Source organism: Vanessa tameamea, chromosome 23 (assembly GCF_037043105.1).
Source record: "Vanessa tameamea isolate UH-Manoa-2023 chromosome 23, ilVanTame1 primary haplotype, whole genome shotgun sequence".
In the NCBI taxonomy this organism is placed as follows: Eukaryota; Metazoa; Arthropoda; class Insecta; order Lepidoptera; family Nymphalidae; genus Vanessa; species Vanessa tameamea.
The window spans coordinates 2,752,875-2,772,052 of record NC_087331.1 but is presented as its reverse complement, the minus strand read 5'-3'; the positions used below and the strand labels follow the sequence as shown (position 1 = coordinate 2,772,052).

Genomic DNA, 19,178 nt, shown 5'->3' with positions numbered 1-19,178 from the left:
AAATGAATATGCCTTCTCCGTTTCTTCGCTCGCCCGTCACACGTCCTTGTACTCGATAATTTTAATTCTTATCCAATGAACGGGAATACCGGGTAGTATTAGTTACAAGTTTTTATACGCACATTATATAGTCACCTCGTTGGTCTATTGGCTAGATTTATTCCGGGTTCGAATCTTCGGTAGAGTCAATAAAGGTTACTGTTGTACCACGAGAGTTAGATAAGAGAGTCCAGTAGAATTAACGATCAATCGATCACATTGAGTGGTATTGAATATCACCGTTTCTAAAATGGGTCAAAGACACATGTAATTTGTGAACAATGACGACCTCCGTGGTCGAGTAGTGTGTACACCGGTTTTCATGGGTACGCCACTCCGAGCTCCCGGGTTCGATTCCCGGCCGAGTCGATGTAGAAAAAAGTTCATTAGTTTTCTATGTTGCCTTGTGTCTGGGTGTTCGTGGTACCGTCGTTACTTCTGATTTCCATAACACAAGTGCTTTAGCTACTTAAATTGGGATCAGAGTAATGGATGTGATGTTGTCCAATATGTAATTTGTAAATCACTAGCTGTCTCCCGCGGATTCTCTTGCGTGCTAGACTCGGTTGTCAGTTAGACATAAAAAGTAGCCTATAATTCCTTGTAGTTCAAGCTTCCTACATACCAAATTTCATCAAATTCGGTATAGTGTTTCGGCCGTGAAAGACCAACAGACAGAGATTACTTACGTATTTGTAATATTAGTATAGATAATACATTACACGAAGGGTCTGGACGAGCACTCACGAATCAACATTTTACATAATTACATTATACCAGCAGACCCGGCCACGCGTCGCTGTAACTACGTCACACGTACAATTATTTCGTATGATAATGTTCTATGTTTATAATGGTACAAATTTCATGTCAAAATATTCAGATATTTTTATAGATATACTAGATACTCGTCTCGGTTTCACTATTGGGGACGATAAGGATACCTAAACAACCTTTAGATTGAAGAATTAACATAAAAAGAAAATTAAATTTTTCTGGCTAGGAAGGTTCAAGTTCTCGGCTTATAATACGCATGAATCAATCTGTTTATTATTGAAAACAACATTGAAATCCGTTGTTAGTTTAAAAGATCTAAGCGTACAGAGGGCGGTAGGCGACATTGTTTTATACTATATGTGGCCTATTCCAATGGAAGCAGGAATAATGATAAATAAACCTTAGATTTAGGTATTTTATGCGATTTACTAATAACTCAGCGATATTGTCCACTACTAAGAATTTCTGATTAATATATCTTTATTTATAATACAACACTATTACACTTGACTACTCACATCCACTTTAATTTCACTTTCAAAATTCCGATACAAGTTTCGTCGACGTTCGGAACGCCGTTTTTTCGCAAATCCATAGTGAATATTAAAGGTTAATCAAGGTCGCGAGTCGCGACCAATGATGTCGCGTCAATTTGCTGTCAAATGTCCTCATATGGTTGGAATTAAGTGTAGAGAAGATATAAAGCTTTAAACCTCTCGACTGGACTCTGCTCCAAGTCGTAGAATAAACACTAAGCCTCCTAAAGAGATCCCGCAGCCTCTCCGTTTCCGTGCTGATGGCGGCCATCGCAGGGGTTTTTAGTGAGTAGAAATCTCACATAACCCGACATCCCCCCCAGGAGTCGGGTATCTACGAAGATTTACCCTGCGTCAACAAAAAAAAAAAAGAAGCCTCCTAAAGAAGCGATGGTTTCTTTACCCAGCTGTGGTAATCAACATGCATTTCCGTATACTTTATATGTTTAATATAAACTATATACAATAACCTTTAAGGATCAATTCACTCATGAAGGCTCCACTTTAACTTATCGTTCATTGGAGTGAGTGACGCTCGTACTTAAAATATACGTCCTAGTGTGCGTTAGATGATTAAGAACAGCAAACAAACATACAAATTAGATTTTATGGTAACTTATTTTTAAGTTCTAACGTGGAGACCCCTCTGCGCTTTGTTAAGTGGATAGATATATAGTCATGTTCCTTACTAACCTTTCTAGCCTTAAGATTGAACCTCCATTGTACTTACAATTAGGTTGCTAGACTATTCATGATATTTTAATATTTCTAACTTGTATATCATCATTATTTCCTTTCTTACACTTCTTTTGTAACTTACTAATAGATTTAGTTTTGTGAGGTTAATTTTTTAAAAGGGCACATACTCTTCATGTCAAATCTATACTCTATACGGATATGTTTTTAAAAATATAAAGGTGGAAGGCGAATTGGTCTAGCGCTTAGATATAATGCCGCAGATCCAGAGTTCCTGAGTTCAACCTCCGGCCTGATAAAGGGTCGTTCAGCATACAGCTCGCAGTCTGGAAGTTGCAAGTGTACATTCCCACGCCTCGAAAAGTACGTACCTAAACTCTTACCGTTGATGTCGGATTAGAAGTCTCATCGGTTTATGAGAGTGACGGAATAGAGAGTAGACCTGTGTTTGAGCATACATTTGTGCACTGTAATATGTCCTGCGTAGCTTTCTTGGTGGTAGGGCTTTGAGCAAGCCCATCTGGGTAGGTACCACCCACTCATCAGATATTCTACCGCCAAACAGCAGTACTCAGTATTGTTGTGTTCCGGTTTGAAGGGTGAGTGAGCCAGTGTAACTACAGGCACAAGGGACGTAACATCTTAGTTCCCAAGGTTGGTGGCGCATTGGTGATGTAAGGAATGGTTAATATTTCTTACAACGCACATTGTCTATGGGCGGTGGTGACCGCTTCAGGTAGCCCAGGGTAGGACCAATATTACGACCAGAAAGCTTTATATTAGGAGCATTAGTCCTATTGCTTTAAAATATGATTATTTTGAGTACATTTTTTGTGATATACGGGCGGAAACATGGGCCGCCTGATGGTGAGTGGTCACCACCGCCCGTAGACATTGATGCTATAAGAAATATTAATTATTCCTTACATCGCCAATGCGCCACTAACTTTTGAGCTAAGATTATGTCCCTTGTGCATGGAATTTCACTGGCCTTCAAAACGGAACCTAAAAATATTAAGTAATGCTGTTAGGCAGTAGAAAAGCTGTTAGGTGGGTGGTACCTACCCGTTCTCTTACCAAAATTCTTTCGTCAAAAATTATGTGTGGGAGAATAAGTGACGGAGCCTTACACGCAATTTTATTTTTAATGGCTACTTCCGTGTTACTCTAATGTGATCGGTGCTTAATGTAAAAATTATATGAAATAAGAAATATGTCCTATATAAGCCCTTCTTGACGAGCTTGTATCAAACATTCCCATGAACTTTTTATACAGATTTTTTTATCTAAAACAAAGCGGATACGATTTTTACGAAGACTTAATCAGCTGTTAATTGCACAATTACGCGTGATATGAAATTAATTTGCAGTCAATATGTTTGAAGTCAAAAAATGCTCTGAAAGTATGGTTCATGAACATTCTATACACACACAAGCAGAAATATACACACGTATACAATCTAATCTTATGAACTTGCAATACACACTAACAAACATTGTTCTAAAAAAACAGAATCGAACTATTCGAATTTTTAAATTTGGAAAGTTGCATTTTCAAAAATTGAACCATTCACAATTATTAACCAATGAAAATATTGATTACATTCGTGAATATTCGTGAATCATAACTAGGCAAGCACTACTGAGTCTTCATAGACCTAATTTTCGTTTCGTGTTTGGAAAAACATCGCGAGGAAACTTGTATGGGTTGGAATTTTGGCAATGTTTCCAGCAAACCGCATTGGAGCAGCGTGATTGATAAAGTTGGAAACACATTAACAGACTATAAACTTTTGTGCTCTAATATATACCTAATGAGCGGAGATGGCCCAGTGGTAAGAACGCGTGCATCTTAACCGATGATTTCGAGTTCAAACCCAGACAAGCTCCACTGAATTTCATTTGCTTAATTTGTGTTTACAATTCATCTCGTGCTCGCGGTGAAGGAAAACATAGTGAGGAAACCTGAATTTGTCTAATTTCAACGAAATTCTGCCACATGTGTATTCCACCAACCCGCATTGGAGCAGCAGTGTGAGAATATACTCCACCTTCATACCTTCTCCTCAAAGGGAGAGGAGGCCTTAGCCCAGCAGTGGGAAAATTTACAGGCTGCTAATGTAATGTAAAAATATACCTAATTACTAATAAAACAACTTCAATATTTTTGCTCAAATTAAATAAACTTTTATAGTTATTTAATTATCACCTTTGAGGTCTTAGTCGTTTTTAGTTAATATATACTAATTACTACTTCAGAATCCGGCATAGACCCGACTCTAACATAGTTGGCGTACCGTTTATTATATCAAATCAGAGACAATGGGATTTAGGCATAGACAATTTTATTTCTTTTTACTAATCTATACTAATATTATAAATGCAAAACTAACTGTCTGTATGTTGCTTTGCACAAAACCACTGAACCGAAATTGATTAAATTTGAAAGACAGGCTACTTTTTATGCCTAACCCCTACAACGTGAGCGAAACCGCGGTCGAGAACAAGTTTGATATATCCCTAACAATAGTCTTACACTTTTACGATTACCATTGTATTCTAAACACGTAAATGTAATAACTGAGTATAAATGAGTATTAGAAAGTATGACTATGAGTCTAGAACGATTAGGTACACAATATAGGCGGGCGATGTTTAATACGTGGAGCGTACCCCACGCGGCCATTTTTCATTCTGCTCATTATTGCAACCCTTTGCGAATACACCCCTGTAGCGTTAGCAGAAAAAATAATGTTTGCTTTTGAAAAATATAATATTATTATATTTATATTAATAATGTAATCTAGGTTTGTTGTATTCAAATGCTAATTTTAAAGAAAGTTTTCTTATACTCAAATATAAAAGAATCTTAAGACGATTAAAGGTTTGAAATGGCTTAATGTTTTTCAAAGAAGATTGGCGTTAGTGGCAGATGAACGGTTTTAAAAGTCTCTGTAGTCCGTTTGACCGTTTTTCATGCATTATATAAGTAATGGACTCGCCTCTTCTGAAGAGGAACAATAATTATGTTAAATATTTTATACAATGATACTATTCTGTAAGAATAAACGAAACTCACTGGAGAACACGAACTTGAAATTTCAAAAAGTGAAATGCGGCACTGACTTTGATACACGTACCCCAATATCATTTAAGGAATGAGATACAAAGTGAGATCTTGTTTCATAAATAGCACAACTGATTTAAATATTTAAACTAAAACAATAAACTTACCATTTGGTAACTGTATATAATGTTAAAAAAATAAAATAAACAAAAATTTAAAATCGTATTATTCTGCGGTCAGTACAAGCGGTTTTCCCGCCGCGGGGGCCCGCAGGCATTTTTCATTCCGACTTGATTAAATCCTCCGTATTAATATACGGAACCTGCATATTGCACCATTGTCGATGTTGTTGCAAACATTGCACACGACGCTTAGAATATTAGCTTGTATGTGAGGCTTTTTTCATTGCATTTCTTTATTACGATGTGTTGAGACTGATGTGCTTCTTACGACTTCGCTGCTTCTTGTGAAATAATCGCTAATTAAGACTCGATGTTTCATCTCTTTTTTCACACAAATAAACAAAAGTTATACGATATATTTATCGTATTCTGTTATCCGTACATGGTCGACAAAGAATGATGCCAAAATGTAGTTATTTTACATACAAATTAAATTATAATAACCACAACACTAAACTTTTGAATGTGACGTAATCAAACAGATGTTATTTATCCACTTACTCTGCTTTTTTTTAAGTCAGTGCGATGTCCAACCGCGAATTATAAATGTCCAGGCCTCCACGGTGCAAGAAAGATTCTAGTATTCCACATTATGTGTCCTATTGAGACAGTTCTTCGGACCATCGATCCACCTTTTATTGTTCACTAATAAAACGTATTTAAACAGGAAGCAAGGCTTATTTTGATTCACTATAACCCTCCTGACTATAAGAGTGAGGAAATAAAGAGTGCACATGTGTTTATGCACACACACACGTGCAGCATGGTATATCGTGAGATCAGGCGAGAATGAGAATCGATACTATTATTTAAAAAGATAATAAATATACCCATAAAATTGTAATAAATTAAAACTAAAAAATAATGAGTAATATCCAAATTCGATCTCAATTAATCTATTTCCAAGTGAGAAATGTTACTATATACAAAAAAAGATCTGTAAATTTTAATCTTCTGACATAAAATAACAATATAAAAAAAAAACTAAAATATAGTGCGAATAAATTTAAATACGAAAGTAACCCTCATTCATATGTCGAAACAAATATAAATATGTCGCCAAGTCATACATCATAGCGGACGTTTTGAAAAATATACAAAATGTCGTAGATGCTTTTTAAAACTATATATTTCTGAAATTTATTATAACATTTATCTTTGGCTACGCCTGATTTAATATCGCACTGCAATAGAATTCTCAACGTGACTATTATAAATCGCTTCAAAGTTTAAACTAGAGAACAGATTATTAATTTATTTTAACTACCGAAATAACAACTATTGTACTTTGGTAGACGTCTGAAAATGAGCCCGTTGTTGCTTACTTCAGGAATGCTTTTATTATTACAAATCGCAATTAGAATGGCTCACATCATTACGCTTCCTATGTAAAAATCAATCTGAAATCCGATACAAAATTGTTTATTATATTTTAGATTTTTCATAGTACCATTCATGTTATATAGTTTCATTTCATACTTAAAGAAGCTAGTTAACGTTTATTTGTTATTTGTTTTTTATTGTAATAAAACCTGAACCAAATGCTCTACAAATAAATTAAAATTGCAACTGTGTCATTTTCGTTTTTACAATTTGTAAATAATTTAATGTGATACATGTGATACTCAATCAAAATCAAAATCAAAATATACTTTATTCAAGCACTTATGAATCGTCGTTTAACAAACTATTTTAAGTAAAGCTACCACCGGTTCGGAAAGTAGATTCTACCGAGAAGAACACCAAAGAAACTCAGTAGTTACTCTTTGTCAACATCTAAAAATACAGTCATGTTAGTTAAATACAATTATATATGTATGTTATGTCTCCTACCTGGAAGTCAACAAGCATTAACTCCACAATTTTTATCATCTATATAATCTTGTATCGAATAATATGCCTCCTTTACCAATGTATTTTTTACAAATGATTTGAATCTATGAAACGGCAACGTTAAAAATGTCTGCGGAATTTTATTATATAAACGGATATTTTGCCTCAAGAACGATTTATTGACTTTGCCGTTTGTCCAAAGCAATCGGATAATACAAAATAATTTCTATTTGAAACCGTAAAAATATTGTTCATATATCCATATGCATATCGAGATCAGAAATTACACACTTTCGCCAGCGGTTTTTCCGAACCGATACGACTTGGGAACCTTCTAGAAAAGAGCGTGCTCTTTCTGAAAGGCCGGTAACGCACCTGCAAGCCCCCCGGTGTTGCAGATGTCCATGGGCGGTGGTAGTCACTTTCCATCAGGTGAGCGTCCTGCTCCTTTGCCACCTATTACATAAAAAAAAACCGTTACACACTCACACCGGAAAAACTTTATCGGTTTTTCTCTATATCCCTTACCATAGAATCCTGCCGTATCCTCCTCCGCTTCTTCACCGGTCTTCAACTTTACCTTCGATATAAAGATTACGATTTATGACGATATGAAAAGGAATGACTTCTAGTAGTACTACTGGTGTATTTATTCAAACCGATACAATGTACCAATTCTAATAACAAATGATCACTGTATCAAAGCCGTTTTCCTTGTCTATTAACACTACGATGTAGTTACGGTTCCGTCGAAGTTGAATCGGAATATAATGAATGGATATCATTATAATAACTAAATCTGGTCCTCAGTTACGATTGAGCTTTATTTTTGTGAGGAATAGTCGAAGTTTGATCGCAATAGAATCAGAAACGTATAAACGTATGAATAGAATTGCCCTGGAACGATGAAATTCAAGATAATAAAAATCTTTAAATAAGTATGATGTGACCTCGTGTCAAACGAATCTTTTACAATAAATCAGAAACATTTCTAATATTTAAAACATAATTTATATTTTGGCCGTTTTCCTTTTTCTTAGTCAATGAAAAATAGTTTTCAAGAAATATTGCGCATAAAAGTGTTGAAAATATTAATGTTATATATTTATCGTTTTCTTTGTGGATTCCGTGAGAAATATATTTTAAATAAAAGCCTGACAAAGTCGCACGTGTGATATAAATTGACTTTTATATGTTTAATTATGTTTCACCGTCTGCTATCCGTGATAGAGGGCTTGGCGTTCCACCAAGCAAATAAACTGTATATACCTATTCAAATGCAAGTAGGAAAAAAGATAAACATACCTTTGATTTACGTAATTCATGCAATTTTCTAATCACTCAGCTATATTTTGCACTACTAAGAGTTTATGATAAATATATTTTTATTTATAATTACTACTTATTTCCACTTTAATTTGAATTCCGAAATTCCGAAAAGCTTCATCGACGTTCAAAACGCCTTTTTTCGCAAATCTATGGATTTGATGAATGATCTATTCATTATGATGAATATCATAGATTAATTAAACTCTCGACCAATGGTATCGCGTCAAATTGCTGTCAAATGTTGTTTATTCGGTCGATCGATATATGTACTTAAGGTAGAATGACACGCAGCGTATGTATTTCCTTATGTTACGCTTTCACTGACGATGAGACAAAATTATTTATAAAAACGAATTAGGCACGCGATTCTCATCTTGGATAAAGGATAACCAAGATGAATGATGAACAAAATGAACGAACGAATGATGAAAATCCTAAAGAAATTATATAAATATATATATTACTAGCTTTATAGCTTTATGATTTCTGTGTATAAAACGCAAACTTACCTTGTAAATGCATTTCTTCATTTAAACGATTTCATTCCTATTGAATTGGTACTTTTGTCTTTTCTATTTTTAAAGTTGCATAACTCCTTGAAATTAGTGTTCGTAATAAATTATTTACATTTATCTAATTACTAAAGAATATAAGTATACCTACCTATATTTATATATGTTTCAGAAGAAACAGTGAAAATAACGTAATGGATTTATTTTTCTTTAATAGTAAAATTTGATGACATTCGTCGTTCAAACTCAATACATAAATATCATATTGTATGTATAATCAAAAATGATATAAACCTTAAAATTGTTATGCAACCAAAATGTTATTTACCGTGTCATATAAACGAGTCATATTCGCACATTATTGGTTGTAAAGTTGACTAAAAATACGCAACGATGAAAACACAAGGCGAGGTATAGAGCATTTGTATCGAATTGGTAATTCGACGTTATTACTCATGTGAAAGTCTGCTTGTTTCCGCGTAATTTTCTTTAATATTAACTAATTATTTGGCTGATTTATTGGTCCAGTGGCTGGATATAATGCCGTAGATCCGTAGATCCAGGATTAAAGTTTCGTGTCGGGCACCTTTAATGTTTTATTTTATTAATATAATGAATATAATATAATATATGTCACCGCCATGTTCATTTGTCTATTATTATTGAATGAAATAGTATTATTTAAGTAATCGTGTCCTTTTTTATCTTAAAAAAGATTGACTTCCATTAAATTAGTCATTCATTTGACTCCAAATTGATTACGTCACGTAATTGACGTCATCGCGTGACGTCATAATTTTAAGCAAGTCACTAATATGACTTTATTTTGATTTATTTTATTTTTGTTTTACAATTTTTCAATCAACATTAATATTATAATTATATGTTCCTTTGTAAAGAACTCATACGGTTGATAATTATGTTCATTTCATTTTCGAACCATATAAGTAAAATAAAAAGGTATTAACTTCTCTGATCTCAACCTTCCTTATGTTATTATCTATTATCATAGATAAAGTCAAAGGAGGGAACGCAGATGCGTTTTATCGACACGATCCCGCGGCCTCTTAGTTCCATGCTAATGACAGCCATCGCAATGGCTTTAGAGGGTAAGAATCCCACATGAAGAAAAAGTGCTTAAAACACGTGATTCTTAATCGAATATCATGGGTTCAAAACGACTATCTTGAATTTCTGTATGCTTACTTTGTGATTATAATACAATTTGTCTCAGTGAATGAAATTATCTCAAGGAAACCTGAGTGTTGAATGAGTCTGCAACATGTTAAAGGCCTTAATTGCCCAGTAGTGGGCACTTTACAAACTTTTATTTTAATTTCCCTAAGTATAAGAATTAACTAAAATATTCTCAAGCAGTCATTACACGTGTTCCTCACTACGTCGATGTTAAGTCCTGAAGTTATTTACGAACCAAAGTTACCTGCGTCCTCGATGGCGCGCATAAAAATAAGCGTAATTTGAAGGTTTTACGATTTCAAATTCTTATATCGAATCTATATATAACAGAATTATACCGATATCAATATTACCTTCTAATACTGAGATCTCCAAATTTTTTGTCTCGTGGACCACTTGTACTGTTTTTGCTAGTGTCCTCTGTTTTAGTGGGTCTCCGCCGAAACTTCGCCTTTATTCAAATGATTATTTAGGAATTTCTAAACCTATAACAGGTTTTGTTCTGATTTAATTTCCTTGTAAACCGAAAGTAACTGATCTACATCCGGCGCCAAAATGATTAAACCTTATTTAAATGTAATATTTAATGTTAAATAGTATACATAAATTCAGCAAGGATTATAGTTTGTCGATAACAATTTACTTTAATTTCATTTTTTTTTTCTTATACAGCTACATTACCGCTCTCTAATTAACCAGTAAGTTTTTTCCTTTCTCTAAAATTAATTTTCTGTTAAATCGTAAAAATTTAGTAAATTGCAATCAAGATCCTCTTAAACTTTCTGCACATCTACGGCTGGAGCTCTTCAAAATGAGACCATAACCGATTTTTTATATGCAGATATCGTCCCTTAACCAAAAATCGGCTTACGGCATTAATATATAAGATTGTTTTATAAATTCAAAGTGTATTTATTGGCTCTTGTCATCCAAAAAGCGATCCTACTAACATGCAGAATTCCATGAGATATATTAATTCGCTACAAATGTTATGAAATTACGATAATTTTAGTTTAAAAAACCTACATAAGCTGTTGTTGGTGAAAGAGCTGACTGATTAAATAAGATCTACTATCGTATACTACCAAACATTTTTTCGCTCAAATGTGTGGTAGATTTGTAGACTTTGACCCATGGGGGTCGATGACCCACCTTGGGGTATTATTGTTCTTATAGAAGACAGAAATAATCTTTTTAGACATTTTATTTATATGTACCACCGCGAAAAAATATAAAATATCTGTCTATGGTTTTGTATAGACATGTAAGGGAATGGCGAGTATTGTAATACAAAAAAGTCGCTCTGCTGTTAGGTATTAATGATTCTAAGCCATTGTAAATTCGCCAATGTAAGTTATTCGCATACTTGTATTAGAGAGAAATAAAATCATAGTTCTTTATAGTTTTTTTTTTGTAACAGATGTAAAATCAATGGAACAGAACTTAGGGACATTATTAAATTTTATTTTATTATTTGAAAAAATATTTAATTGCATACCTAATTTATTCATTAATAAAAATGATTAATTGATATGTAAACATTTGACAGAATTTCGTTGAAATTATAAATACAAAGGAAGCACATGGAAATTCAGTGGTGCTGATGATGCACTAACCGCTGGGTCATCTCGGATCACGTTTTAGTGTCACACAATATATTTTTTATTTACATCCAACAGTTCCTTTCCCGCCATTCAAATATTCATGTAGTCATTTCACTTACGCATGTCTTGGTACGCTTATATTTAAGACGTCCTCGACTATCGGATTCATCTCGTGCTCGGTAGCTATATAAAGCTTACAATCTGATGGGCTCGCCGATTCCGTACCGCGGTTAAAGTAGTCAGCAGATGTCAAAGAACGCCGCCGCTCGAGAAAGTACCTCGACCAATAGAAGCTAAACGAATACTTATTTTTAACTTGCAATTAGAATTTTACAGATACGAGCTCACTGCAGGGTCAATACTTTATGTTCAATGTCTATATAATTCATTAATACTATATTGTTAAAAACTCAAGAACAAAAGATTAGATTGACAAAAATAAAGACCCACTGAGTTTCTTTCGCCGATTCTTCTCAGGTCAGGGTGTTTCCTTTTCCGAACCGGTGGTAGTGTTTGACTACCAATAAGTAAGTGTAATACTTCTATATTCAATAAATTAATTTGAGTTTGAGTTTTCTAAGTAGGTATTCATAAAATAATTTATATTGTAAGTAGGTCCGACAAATTCCCTGTCGATATATTCCTTCAGCAACGAACTCGAAATGTTTTTAAAATTTGAACTCTAACCGCTAGGTCATTGATTCAATATTCGCTTGGGAGGGATGAGATTGGGTTTGATTTTTATAGCAAAGCATTATCACTGGAAACATACCTAACTTCGCATATATGAAACTCTATGTCGAGACCTATTCGTGTTTCAATTTAATCTTTTCCTGCATGTATACCTAATGAATCATAAATGAAACCGCATTTTTCAAGCATATGAGTAAATTAAAACAATTCACCCAAAAAAAAAATACTGTTATTATATTTATTTATGTAATGGAGAGACAACCCTATTTTCAAACAATTCTGGCTTTCTGAATAATTTGAAATCTTTCATGTTTTTTTTTTTTGGAAATGATAAACAAAGAAAAACGAATGTGTTTCTTTATTCATTTAAATTTCTTAAGACTTAACTTGTTGAAATAGCAAGAAAAAGTTAAGAGAGATATTATCAAGACTGATATCAAGCATGTGGCAACCTGAGCTTATTTCCGGTACCTACCTACTCTAATTTATATTCTGTGGTCGAAGTTAGCCATTTTCTTTTACCAATTTCTTACAGGCTATTTTCCGAATTGACTAAAAAATCGTAGAATACCTTTTTTCCTCGTTGAAAAAACGCGTAACGAGTTTCCTCCACATGAAGTGGGACGTATGGTAAGGGTAGGGTCCGCCAATGCCTAAAGCGCGTCCTAGTAAGTACACCAGAATATTTACTACAACGAACGAGGTATAAATTTTAATGTAACATATGGTTAGGCATTGGAACATAATATACTATACGAAGATAATTATTAAAAAAAACCCACTGATAGAAATTGTGAGCCCCTTCACCACTTTTTGCCTCAGACCTCTAAATCCGGCCCAGGAGGTACTATACCGATTTTACTTATAACCCTGTAATAATAAAAACTTATATTAGGTATATTAATACACAATGTTTAATTAAACAAGAACTCGATAGTGATTATCGTACAAAAACCACATCATGTCGGATAAAAATCTGCCAAGTGTCTATTCCGCAGTAAAGCACGTCGTGGTATAATCTTAAAACGTCACTCTAACTATTAATTAATGGAAATGAATCCTAAGTTTAATTAAATATACCCGAATTTTAATTATATTCTAACCATTGTTTCTCAACTCTGAATAAGGATTTTAATCAAAAAAAAAAAATAATAATATGGTTATCAAAAAACTAATCCACGACCAACAACAATGATTATTCTTAAATAAAATTCTTCATCATTATACCTTCAGTATTATACTTACGTATTAAAATAAATCTACCAGTTGGGAAAGGCATCCGATCTGAGAAGAACCAGCGTAATTACTAAAAACTAAACATTACCCTCTACGAATATTCCCGTATACCTGTGTACGATAAATATCTATTACAATTATGTACAATCAAACCAACTTCAAAACCAATTAACTCACGTATAACATAACAGACAATTATAATAACTTAATAATTTTGTAATTATTAGGCATGTAATTAATATCATACTTGATTCCGTAGCACTTTATTTTATATTAAAATACTTTATTATTTACATACATGCATACATCCATACGATGTTTTTATATATGGAACACCGAGATCACCAAAAGGCCCTAGGAGGTAAAGTAATGCTCCTATAATTATTGGGATAAATAACAAAACAAACTTTAGTTTCCACATTCTTTATATACAATACAATACATCGATATTGATCTTAAAAATAATTAACATTTAGCGCTATATTTACAAATTAATTTAACATTTAGCTGAAATATAGATTTTAATTTATATCGTCACCAAAAAATCATGTGAGACAAAACTTATGACATTACGTCGAAGACCTTCGAGTTACACGAGAAAAACAAAATAAAAAAAAAAAAAACAAAAATAATAATTTATGTTTCGACATTTTTGTTGTCTTGTCACATGATTTAAAAGTAATTTAATTTAATAACACTATCATATTTGCCGCAATTTAAACAATTATTTCAATTATAAATAAAAATTGTAAAATGTTGTTGTATTTACTTGAATTATTTAAATAACAAAATTCAGTCTATTAAAATGAAAAGCATCAGTCAAAATAACTTTAAATATGAATTATTCGCTTGGAATAATTCTATTTTTTTACCTAAGGCCCCTTACACACTCGCCAACATAAACACGAAACGTAAGCGCTCACATTTTTATGTTTTCAATAACTTATTTGTATAACAACTACAGTTCACGTATTTTTTTAAAAAAAGTGTTTATGTTGGCATTAAGAAGTACAATTATATGTATAAACAGTAATACCCAAACTTACGATTACCAGCTTGTAAGTACAGAGCTACTACAATTTACTTCTTAAATTTATTATCAAAGGGTTTTTTTCAAAATGTATTTAATATATTTATAATTAACCGAATGCTTTTTGTTTAGTTATAGGATATAGACAATAACTTGTACAAGAAATAATATAATGTACGTTTTTATTTTCAATAAAGTTGTCTTTAAAGAAAAAAAAAGGAGGAATAAGTTGCGCCCAGACTTACGTTATTTATTTTTAAATGTATCCGGATATTACTGTACATAGAATATAATTGTAAAATTGATCATTGAATAATTTTACATTCACTACGAATTCCTACTAATTGTAATACATTAAAAAACGCCTATTATTTCATAATTAAAATTGGTGTCCATCTATTTCACTATATCGTTATATGTTAGCAATTATGTTAAAACGTAGCCTTTAATTCATACGAAATCAAAAATTAAAAAAAATAAATTAAAAAGCATCTGACAGATCCTCGTCAAGTCAGATCACGTCAAACTCAAGTGACATTAAAACAAATCTGTGGGCCTACATGACAAAGTCGAAGCAATCTGTGCCATGTTTGCATAACTAAAAGCAATTAAGAATTGAATCGAATCTGTCAAAACTAGGACGTACAAAAATAAGACCTTTAACATTAAATTCCATTAAGTCACAAAAAAAAGCAAAATTATAAGTTACGAGTTATACAAGTAGTAATTTTTCACATTTGGAACAAGTTACATAAAGTCGAAGCAGATGCTTCGCGTAAGTCTACATAGTTCGATCTATATATTCAGAAATGAAACAATTTTATAACTATCTTTTAAATATTATTTAAAAAATAGAGAAAAAATTACACACAGGACACAAACCAATCCACATTTAATATTATACAGATACAGGTCCTATAATCTACCACATCGATACACTTTTGTCTAACATAAATTAGAATCCATGGCGTAACGTTATAACGTAATCGCTAACAAAACAAACATTGCATTCTAAGTTAGATACTAATGAAACCGTATAAAAATACTGCATCGTATTCGCAAAATATACATTATTATTTATTCATGAAATAATTTATTATTAATGACATCTAGCGTTTTATTTCGTTCGGAAACTATTGAAAACACGAACAACACACAACGACAAAACAGCCATATATATGTATTTCGATTGTTGAACGATTAAAAAACAAATGACTTCCAAAAACACATTCTATCACACCGCCATCGAATATTAATTTGTGATTTTGTCAAATTAATACTAATCCAAAAACTTAAAGCTAGAATAAATACTTATTTAACGCTCCGAACACAATATTACCTAGTGTTTTGGCTAAAAAACTGCGCTATCCTCTACCAGACAAAAAAAAATAATACAAGAAAACTTACGATTTGTGATAGTGACGCGACGTTCGATGATTCATGAAGTGTTTGAGTGTTGTTTGTTGTTGATCGATGAATGCTAATGATAAAACAACAATATCATTGTTGTGATTATTTCTAAAATGTGATTTAATTGACCTGCCCCCACATACCTTTACAGCTTCAACCAGTTTGCGCAGACTGCAGTTATATCGACCAAACATTACTGTGAGACATAGTTACATAATTTCATATCAACTTTTCAATCACGTTAAATTGCAGTCTGCATGATAATTATTCTCAAATACAATATATTTATCGAAGACTGAAATACCCATCTCCTCTCCAAATAACCATAAAAAAAATCATCATATGGAAAATACTGTAATATTACGCTTCTCGGTTTCGAAATCACAAATATTGTGAATATTTTGTAGATTAAAACGATCAAAAAATTTCATCACCTCTGGTCCTTGTAGTTATATTGTCGTTAACGAATATTTTTGTGCGTGTTACTTGACTTTGTCGTACATAAATCTGTATAGCTTCGAATATGTCGAAAAGTTCACCATCTGAATCCCGATAAAAAAATAGCAATGTACAAATCCTGTTGATTCTATAATGTTAAATCTTCAATCGTAAGGACATCTAGCGCATTAAAAAGATCAAGGTTTTTATTAAAATAATCTATACAATCCCTTCAAACAATTTCTATTTACATTTCTTACCCTTCGGCAGTGCCACGCTGGTCTTCTTCTTATTTACACCAAACGACCAAAACTTCTTAACATTCTTGAAAACTAAGACCAGAAACGCAAATACTAACACCAATATTATTTAAGTTAAGGAATAATATCAACATCTGCGTAGAAACTGGACTTAGTTTGAAAGAATGCAATTTCAAATGGCCACAAAATTATAACATCAATAAATACAGAGGAATAAATTAATTTCAAAGCAATTCATACATACCAGCTTTTTGTTAATTTAATTATATAAATTTAGACATTAATAAAAAAATAAATACTACGAATCAAAAGTATACCTACACTAAGGATAAACAGTATGCACTTTTAAGACAATAGTAGTGAATAAGTCGAGATGGAAAAATTTGATTTCTATGCCCTATGTACAGCTTTTTTAAATATCGAACGTGTCTTTTTTTATACATTTGACTCGAATTTAATTCTTTTTTTAAATCTGTAGAACAACTTCCGAATAACAACATTTTCGAACATTCGAGATCCAATTAATTTAAGAATTACACGTTTTCTTCCAAATTTGAAATTACATTACAACTTTGTACAAACAGGAAATAAATTGTCGACATCTCAAGATCAAGACCATTTCCATCAAATAAGTGCTACTAAAAAGGTATAATAAGATCATCAATAAAAGTCATCAAGGTCGCGCGTCGTTCGACGATTCAACATCACTGGAACTGCTCGAAACTGACTTCTTAGGTTTATACTCTGTTATAACAACTGTTACGCCGCTTACAGTTACCTGATGGACAATAGATGGACATGAGAAACTTATATATTATTTCTAACATTTCGTATGTTAAGACCTACCAGAACTAGCAGAAAAGCAAAAGCAAAACTAGCAGAAAAGCTAAATTGAAACGACCACACATTTGATAATACGACTGCGCTCAACAGAAAATCCAACGGAACATTTGAATATAATGAAACATTTACAGTAAGAGTCTCTTTTTTCAAAGATAATAAAGTCAATTACTATACTTAGAAGATATAAAGCCTCATATTAATCAATTTGCGACTATTTTATCGTTTAATTTTTTTTTATGATGTCGGTAAGCGACCTAGCAAATGAGCCACCTGATGGTGAGTGGTCACTACCGCCTATAGACAATGGCGTTGTAAGAAATATTAACCATTCCTTACTTCACCAATCACCAACCTTAGGAACTAAGATGTTATGTCCCTTGTGCCTGTAGTTACACTGGCTCACTCACCCTTCAAACCGGAACGCAACAATACTGAGTACTGCTGTTTGGCGGTAGAATATCTGATGAGTGGGTGGTACCTACCCAGACGGACTCGCACAAAGCCCTACCACCAAGAAATTTGATTAATTGAATGAAGAACGTTTAATTTCTGACGAATAATCATGTGTAGTGTCCATTACTTTACAAAACGATTACATAAGCTTTAGGAAAGTGACTACAGTAATTATGATTATTATTTTCAATAGTACGTCGTTTCTTGGAAAAAACATTTTTAAGTTGTAATTTCAATAAGAAAAATACCGAAATATCTAAAACATTAATAAATTATATGTGCTATCTTATTTTTGAATTTGAAACATTTTCTAACTGTCCTCTCATCTAAATATTCAATACAATAATTGCTGATCACGTTTTAAATATTACAATTGCATACATTTTTCTATAAATTAAATTGACAATCGCTACAAAAGGACTATCTAGCCCTACTAACTTTACATCAATACTCCTTTTTTCTTAAGACATAAAAAATTACAAAATCCAATTATATGTCATATTCAAAAAATTTTTCTGCGCCGCGTTAATTTTACCTTAGTCTACTCATACTGTTCACATATACAGACATCTTTAAAATCCCTTTATAAGTAATTTAGAATTAAGAAAACAGAACGTCACCAAGAAGTTTTCATTCGCAATGCGATTAAGAAAAAAAACAAGCAAAAATTCGCTCATCGTTTACATATTCATGTGTAACTTGTAAGTCAAGTTAAAATTACAGAATTAATATTTTGACTTAATTACGAAAACCTCGCAAAAACTTCGCTTTTCAAGGAGTAATGTATGTATAGGATATGCAGGTGAAAAATCAGCTGTAGCGAATTGCCTCGAAAGTGAAATATCATCATTAAAATTCAAAGATTTTAATTTCTTATCGGTTCGTAGATCTTCATTTATGGTAAAATATGTGAATACTTCATTTGTATCTTGATTTAAAACATTTTATCGTAGCATATCTTCTACCACACCTTTTACCACTATGTAACTGTTGCTATCGTCACTTTACTTTTTGTGAAATATTTTATATTGCTATGGAACGAC

The 19,178-nt window shown here is 32.5% G+C and overlaps 1 protein-coding gene across 2 annotated transcripts in view; it reads right to left on the bottom strand.

The window, feature by feature from the left end:
• LOC113397704 (YY1-associated factor 2) overlaps positions 1-19,178 on the bottom strand; it is a 318,077-nt gene that overhangs the window by 286,768 nt on the left and 12,131 nt on the right. The window contains exon 3 of one of the 2 annotated variants that reach the window (XR_010309530.1): positions 17,408-17,617. Coding sequence is in view for 1 of the 2 variants with exons in the window: in XM_026636146.2 (XP_026491931.1) it covers positions 17,513-17,617 (105 nt within the window). In the remaining variant the exon portion in view is untranslated. Of the gene's footprint in view, positions 1-15,375; positions 17,618-19,178 lie in introns of those variants that run through there. The other variant, XM_026636146.2, reaches the window with a different exon arrangement.